Genomic DNA, 8,130 nt, shown 5'->3' with positions numbered 1-8,130 from the left:
TGGCAGGAGGGTGGAACAAACATAATGTTGGGTCAATTGGACCACGTTCTGGTGCAGGCTCAGAACTGGTGCTTTTATACTCTTTCGGTTGTTTAAAACGTGGTGGTGGTGGGGTGGGGGGTCTTTGCTGTGAGTAAATGCAGATGCCAAGCTGTGCTCTCTTCTTCACTTTCTGCCTCACAGCTCCACACCGTTTTATGGAGGAAAATCAACAAAACATTTTAAACAGGCTCAGAAATATTTTTTATCCTATTGAAATCCTTTTTTTAGAAAAGGAAATGAATATAGTACATATTGTACTTCTCTAGTCAGCAAAACTCAAACCCACACATCTTTTTAACTATTTATTTCAGATTGGAAAGTGTTAGTCCTCCCCCTCTTGGTTGGAGCACGGTCTTGTTTTTGCATTACTGTAATCTAGGTGTGGTCTTTGCTGTCTGCGTTAAACTGCTGGAGTTTAAATTTCTTCTGCCAGGGAGACAAAGAGACGGGGCAACGAGTGTTGTTAGACTTGTGGTGGTTTCTGAGGGAACTCAGCAGGCTTGCCAAAGTTGACAGAGGAATGGAGCACAGCCTTTTCACGCAGCGGTGCACTACTAAAGTTCTATGCAATTTAGCTGGCCTTATTTTTTTTTTGTACTTGCTGTCAACAATTTTAGCTTCTTACAACCAATAGCCTCTCAAGGAAAGTAGCCTTTTTACCTTTTAGTTTTGTTATTGATGGGGAACTTTAACTGGAACGGCGGTGTCAGATGTATTCATTTGTGGCAATATTCCTTTTTGCCTGTTGTTATTTGCTGCAGAAAGCAGGAAGTGCATTCCTCCAACTCAGATAGGATTCGATGAGGAACCATTGCTTATGTTTTGAGCAGATAGGTTGCACACATCCACCCATATACTTTAAAATGAAGCACAGGAGTTGTTTTATCACAACCTGAATAGGCTGAATGCCATCAAAGCTTAAAACGTTCATGCAAAACCAAAGGATGTTAGATACAGTTAGTTTTATCCATTTGATTTTAAGCAATCGCTCGATTTGATGTGTGGATTCAGTATAGCTTTGTAAAGTTTTACTTGTAGACCACGTATGCTGTCCTGCAGGGGGCGCTGCTCCAGACGGACCTTCTTCCTGCTGTTTTCTGAATGGGGCTACAAATGTCAGAATGTACATAGAGGCCTGTAGGCATGTGATTGTATTTACCCCAGAGGCCTTGTTTCCTGCTTTATCTGATTTGTTCCTGTTCAGCGCAGAAACCGATGACTGCATGAGGGCAGAAGTGACCTTTTAGTTTTTAAATCACCTCTTTGTTTTATTTTCTGTGTGTGGTTTGATGGTTCAAGAGTTGGTGTTAAAATTTAGGGCTTTTTGCTTTTGAAGCATGCTGTCGGAGGAAATAACGAAGCTATGAGTCCTTTTGTTTTCCTAAGATTATAACTCAGTCAATCATTGCGTAACTGAGGCAGAAAGTGTATTTTTCAAAGATTTTACCCAGACTGTTTAACCATTAAACTGTGTGGCCATATTTAACATTTAATCAAATATTTTGTCAGTGTTTGGTTAGCTAACGGGAGATTTAAGTGTTAATATCAATCAGAGTGAATTCTTGGAGAAGATGTCTCCGTAGTTAAGTTGATATAAAACCAGCCTGATGAGTAACTAAAGAGCCATTCTAATATCGCTACTGTCCTTCGCTGCAGCTGCGTCCCACATTGTTTAACGGCTGTCTGGCTCTAGCATCTGGGAACAGCAGGTCCTGTGTCTCTCACACTCCTCTGACCATCGCACTAACCAGCCAACCAAAGCAGACATGCAGAGTAACGTCAGGACAAACCATAAACCAGTCCCACTTACTCAGTCCACAGGGTTTCCTACTTCAGTAAATGTAAAAAACTACTGAATTGTCGCCACTCTCCCATCACTTGAAGCAGGTTGTACTTATCTCCGATAAAATAAAGCTAGTTTATGGAATGAAGCTTGACCCTAAAATAATAACTGCAAAAAAAAAAGGTGCAACGCCGTTGAAAACCCAGGGTGTGTGTTTAGCGTGTTTCTTTTGAGACGTCTGTGTGAGTTATGCTTTACTAAACAAGTTCTCGACCAGACCAACGTGTAAACCAGATCCTGCTGGATGTGAATATTTCATACTAAAAAGAGGTTTTATAAGGACAGTTTTTTATCCGTGACACACGGGGGGTTATAGGTTTGTGCTTTTTTGTTGTGTTGGCAGTTTTTCATGACCACCTGTCCTGTATTTTACAACAAGCAGATGAAAGCTGCTTAAACGTGTCAGTTTGCTCATTATGTTTAACGTGCCTTGCAGGTAGCATCTTTAGGTTATTTAAGTGGCTGTTTTAATTTACTTTACTTCATTTTTCTTAGTTTTGTAAGTTTATCTTTTTTTTGTTGAAACTATTTATACAGTGTATTCTTGAGGGTTTTGGGCAATCTTGGTTTTAAAATGATGAATGTAATCAGCTGATTTTGGGGATTACTATAATAAAGAACGGGTTGGTTAAAATTTAGATTTCTAGTCTAATTTCTACCGCTTTATCTCTCTTTTATATTGTCTTTGTTTATTTTTAGGTTTAGAGACTTTCCTTTAGTCATTTTTATTGTCTCAGCACAAAAACACAGCTTCATTTTAATTATACGTTTATTATTTTTTAAAAGCAGTTACATCCAGGAAGCCACTACGCTAATGAAATAACTGATTTGCCACAAGGTGGTTATTCTTATTCCAACATCATCCATTATTAAATTACATTTAAAAACAGATTATTAAAGGCTAATAATACATTTATTTTCAAATTTCAAGGAATAAAAACCATAAAATTGTTTTTAAATGCATAAAATTAAGTATATCATGCTTAAATGCAAATAAAAACTTACAAAAAAAAAAACAGATCCAGCACGGCAGCGTCTCTCGAGATGTTAGGACATTTTTTAAGCTTAAATTGTCAGGACACACAGAAATATACGAGGGGTATAAAAATTACAGCAACTAGTTGGTTGGTTGTTTTTCTAAACCAGGAAGTTGTACAGAGACTGCGTGTACCAGTCTCATCCATCCACTTCAAGAAAAACGATTCTCTTCGCCACATTCCCCTCACCGTATTTCTCCAGCAGCCTCTGGCGAACATCAGGATTGGCTGAGAGCAAAAGATGGTCGTCGTGTGGATCCCAGATGAGCGCAGAAACCGAGGAGGGGTTCAGGAGCAGGTCCAGAGCAGCAGAGAAGTCTCCGCTGACTTTTAACAGAGCTTTGGTCACACTCACCAAGTCCTAGTGACAAATTAAGTTTAAAGAGATTATTTCTGAGACAGGGAGGTAAAATGACACCTCATCAGGGCTGCAGTTTATATCCTAACACCTAGGTTCGGTTCAGATTTTTGTCAGATCAAACAAAAAGAAAACCCCAGAACTCACCTGGTTTGTCTGGGCGATCAGGTCTCTGATTCGCCGTTTGTCCTCCTCTAATTGCACCTGAGTCAGAGAAAAGGGAGCGTCTTTGATCCCCGTGGGCTGAGGTTTGGGCTGAGCAGCTGAAGCTTCACCAACAAATTGAGAATCATCTTCCTGAGATTCACTGTCAAATATAAACAGATGTGCCTTTGAGGACGCTCCGACAGCGTCAGAACAGTTCTTCTCGGCAGGCGCAGCAACGGACGGGCCCGAGTTTGATTCACAGTCGTCCCCCGAGACCCGCCCCTCCCTTCCATCGTCCTGAAGGTGAGTTCTGGTGTCAGCATGGGACCTAGCTGGAGTGGGACCTGCAGGTGTGTCCCGGGGTTGGTGGAGAAGTTCTGCCGATGTGGTGGCTGTTTCAGGACGGTCTGGATCTTCAGACTAAAACATAAAAATATCACATTAATCTTTAGCAATTTCATCAAGCTGATGAAACTTTACATGTTATTCAAAAAATGATGTGCCCCATTCGATACATACCAACATCTAAAAGGTCATTTTAACAATAAATCAAGTAAAAGTCATTTAAATGTTTTAGAAGATTGAAATGGAGATTAGATGTAAGAAACCCCCAAACAACTCACAAATTTAAAGAATTCAGAGGAATGCTTCATCAAAAATCTCATCAGAAACTGGAAAAAGATAAATGCTGAATAATTTTGGCTAAATAAGGAAACCGAGCAAAGCCTGAAAATATTACACAATGATGATGTAATCATGACGAAGCCTACCTCGTTATCATCTTCAAACTCATTTCTTGCCAGTTCAAGAATCCCCTGCGTCCTTTTTTCTTTTCTCTTCCCTCCTTTCTGTGGCGCTGAATTCATTTCATCTTGAAAATAAAACTAAAAAATATCAGCCCAAATTTCTTCTGATGTCTAGTAAGAAATAATAAATACCAACAAACCTGTTTGTGCCAGTTTAGAGTCTGGGACGCTTTTCTCCAGCCGACCGTCTGAGTGAGTGCCCCTTTGGTCCGGCTCAGCCTCCGAGTCAGAACCGCTTTGCTCCAGCCGATTTTCTGCTCCTGCCCTCCCCCATCTGGTTCCATTTTGTGCCTGGTCTTTTGAGATGTTCCGAGGTGCAGACTTCCTAGTTAATTTGATCTTCTTTGAGAGCTGTGGCGATGATGTGGCCTGCTCAGTGCTGCGTGTGGAAGATCTGAGTTTTTTTGCATAAGGCTCAGGGGATGATGATGACGATGATGATGATGATGATAAGGCCTCCAGCCCAAGACGCCTGCGTGATACTCGACGCTGTGGTTGCTCCAGTCTGAGAGAAGCCTCCATCTTGTCTCTTGGACTTTTAGAAGTAGATTTAGGGGTGGCCTTAGGCTGAGCTGCAGGGGAGTCTTTATGCAAATGTAGGTTTTGTAGAGTTTTTGTTTGAGGTTCATCTCGTTCTGATTCACTGCCCTCGGCTGTTCTCAACTGCTGGTCAGAATTCTCAGTTTGAGTGGTGGGAGATGTAGCTTCCACACATGGTTGTTTATCCACCTCCTGATCCTGTCGCTCTTCCACCTGAGCAGTGACTGCTGCCTGCGGATCTTGGTTTTCAAGTGTGCATCCTGCAGCTGTGGCCTGGACGTCAATCTGTAAAGATACCAAATAGTTCCTGTCCAGTTCTTTTAAATCTAAAACAAACATCGTGTCTTTGAAACAAAAACAGCTCCTGTTTTTTCCGTACACACAATCCAAGCTTTGACCTATGGCTGCACCTGTGTTAAGTCAGAATCTGCCGAAGGAGGACGAGCAATCTCAGCTTCACAGGAAGATTTGTCAGCATCACATTCTTGATTTGATTCCATCTAAAAACAGAACAACATTTTAATTATGTAGAATCAGTGCCACCTGGTGGTAGCAATCACCTCCTGTTTTTGTTTGATTCATTAAAAAAAGAAGCTAAAAGTAAAAAAAAAAAAAAACAAATAAAAGTATTTTTTTCAACTGTGAGGGATGTTTTTCATATTTATAGTAAAAATATTATTATTATCAAACTATAGTTGTGTGTGTGATGGACAACTCCACTGGGATTGGGTTCGACTGGACTGAAAACTAAAATACTTGTTTAGGTTACACAACACAATATTTCACAATAGGTGAATGTGACTCACAATGTACAGCACTTTAAGTGGTCGGGAAGGCCAGTAAAGCCATTTAAGTGGTTTATTACCTTTGCCGTCTCATCATCATCTTCTGTCGCTTTGACCTCCAAGTCCTTTGACTGTCGTCTTTTCAGCAGGCGTTTATGTCTGTCTTTCATGGACTGCCAGCTGTGATTGGTCACACGCTTCTCCTCCATCTCTAGCCAAAGCCGGTTCCCCCCAGTCATTTTCATCCGTTTGCTGACATAATGAAAAATGGCAGCATCCTCTTCAGGTGTGAAGGTCATCCTGCCTGATTATAAAATCCTAAATATGAATACATGACTAAAATTGAGTTGTGTGTAAAGTTTATATCTTTTATTTTTACAGGACAAAACAAAGTGTAAAATATAGTTGACCGCAAATCATTTAAAATGCTCTAAAAGGTATTTGTTTTAGTTTACACCATACCTGGTGAAGCTTTGGCTGAACTGTCTTTGCTTTTGTTGAGTCCAGGATTTTGCTTTTGGGCCACTTCAGGATCTAACTTGAAGTCTTCTATGTTAAGCTGTTCCCCCTTCTCAATACTTTCATGAATAAACTGGGTGGACACGTACCTAAAACATACATTTTTAATATATAAAAACAAAGAGCAGATTCTTATAGGTAACTATAAGATTATACATTTTATAAGTAAAAATCGCAGACATGGTCACAGCATGATTTGCCACAGCTTTTCATGTTACAATATGAATCATAAACTAATCAAACATCCTATGATTCTTTTACTGATGTAGCATTAAACTGTCATTACTTCTTGATTAAATGGACAACACTATATGTTTGTGACTGTTCCTGGAGTCATTTCAGCTCATCGGCTCACCAACCTGTGAGCCGCAGACTCAGGAACAAATCTCCCATCCTCAGGAGCGATCAGCAGGATGGCTCCAGGCTGCTGGGTTCTGCACAAGATCCCTCCTCCAGCTGATATGAGAGGCTGGAGCTTGCGTTTGATGGGCCCTGGATGCAGAAAAAAAGACATGGGCTCACCGTCCTCGTTCAAGAAGAGGACAGGAGAGATAGATGCGGCTGGGCCTTGCTGTTTAGACGGCATCGTGAAGCTATCTGGTGGAAGAAAGATAAAAAAACTATGAATTATTAATTATTTGAAAAACATTCACTGTTTATTTATGCAAATACCACTGTTGGTACTTGCGGTCAAAGTAAGATTACAAAGAAAACCAACATGATTTATCTCTTTAAAAAGTTGGGTCACAGAAAATTCGTCTCGTGTACGTTCAGTTATGGCTTCTAAAACGCAGGTTTTGATGCAACTTTCAAACGGTTACAAAAAAATTCACGTTAACATTTGTTACATGTTTTTCTTATTTTAGATAAACAACTAAACAGAATAGAAGAAAACAGGTAGAAGCTAGCATTCCTGTTAAGAGAACGAAAAGCTCAGATTACTCAGCTAGTCCAAATAGCTGAAAATGGTTAAATCTTGTGCTCAGTGCAACCTGATATTCGGTAAATCGACCATAAAATCACCACTGGCTTTTTAAACCTCACAAACACACATAAAAACGACTCCATTTAAAACCTGGGCAAAAGAAGAGACCATTTATATTTGCTTACCTCCAAGCAGAGCTTTCCCGCCTTGACAAAAACAACAGTATGTTGACTTCCGGGTGATTCTTCTTCGGTGAATTTTATGTGTGGACAGGCAATACCGCCCCCTCCTGTTTGCATGTAAGATTCACAAAATAATGACGACAACAACAAATAGATAATAGTAATAATAATAATAATAATAATAATAATAATAATAATAATAATAATAATAATAAATTTATGTTTATGTATTTAGCAGACGCTTTTGTCCCAAGCGACTTACAAGTGATAATCGGCATATTGCCCTTGAGGCTAACAACAACAATAACAGCAACAACAACATTGACATCAGTCATGGAGAGTAGGGAACAAGGAGTGGACAGTAGAGAGGGGGGACAGGTGCAGGCAAGGTGCTAGTTAAGAAGATGCTCTCTGAAGAGCGGGGTCTTCAGGAGTTTCTTGAAAATTGAAAAGGAAGCCTTAGTTCTGGTAGTGCTTGGAAGGTCATTCCACATTTGTGATAATAAATAATAATAATAATAATAATAATAATAATAATAATATAAATACAAATATTTATCTGGGACATTTTTGCTGTAAGATAATTGCTTACCACTCAACAATTTCTGTGAATTATAAAAAACTTATCACAGAAAAAAGAACAGGGCTGAATGCCAAATATACATCTTTTTTTTTTACTTTTTTTTAAACTAAAAAGTATTTCAAGACACCTTAAAACAGTTTACACAGTATGATCTAGTAAAATTATGAAATGTTTGAAACAGTCCATCTAATGTTATTTCCATCTGCTCTTCCTCTAAATACCTCCTCCTCCTTTTTACTGCAGAGCTTGCGTCATTGCACCAGCTTTTTTCCTATTAAAAACTATTGAAGACATTCACATTGTTGCATTTGGTTTTCTAAGTGTTTTAACACCAACCTGCCAGATAATACCCTGTATATCTGC

The 8,130-nt window shown here is 39.4% G+C and overlaps 1 protein-coding gene across 1 annotated transcript; it reads right to left on the bottom strand.

The window, feature by feature from the left end:
• Positions 1-2,924: 2,924 nt before the first annotated feature.
• On the bottom strand, positions 2,925-7,281 carry terf2ip (telomeric repeat binding factor 2, interacting protein). The gene is made up of 9 exons (XM_054752364.2): positions 7,188-7,281; positions 6,437-6,674; positions 6,021-6,166; positions 5,639-5,862; positions 5,184-5,273; positions 4,374-5,058; positions 4,198-4,298; positions 3,428-3,847; positions 2,925-3,283 (listed from the first exon to the last, which is right to left on the bottom strand). The coding sequence occupies exons 2-9, from the start codon at positions 6,661-6,663 to the stop codon at positions 3,062-3,064; spliced, it is 2,115 nt and encodes a 704-aa protein (XP_054608339.2). The 5' UTR covers positions 6,664-6,674; positions 7,188-7,281; the 3' UTR covers positions 2,925-3,061.
• Positions 7,282-8,130: the final 849 nt, after the last annotated feature.

This window comes from Nothobranchius furzeri, chromosome 3 (genome assembly GCF_043380555.1).
Source record: "Nothobranchius furzeri strain GRZ-AD chromosome 3, NfurGRZ-RIMD1, whole genome shotgun sequence".
NCBI lineage: Eukaryota > Metazoa > Chordata > Actinopteri > Cyprinodontiformes > Nothobranchiidae > Nothobranchius > Nothobranchius furzeri.
This window is presented reverse-complemented; position numbering and strand designations above follow the sequence as displayed.

Excerpts from the sequence above, each read along its gene's own strand:
- terf2ip (XM_054752364.2), bottom strand. The coding sequence starts at position 6,663 with ATGCCGTCTAAACAGCAAGGCCCAGCCGCATCTATCTCTCCTGTCCTC. Across the intron at positions 6,167-6,436 it reads CCTGAGTCTGCGGCTCACAG|GTACGTGTCCACCCAGTTTA; the intron begins GTTGGTGAGCCG and ends TGTATGTTTTAG. Across the intron at positions 4,299-4,373 it reads CTCTAAACTGGCACAAACAG|ATGAAATGAATTCAGCGCCA; the intron begins GTTTGTTGGTAT and ends TTTATTTTCAAG.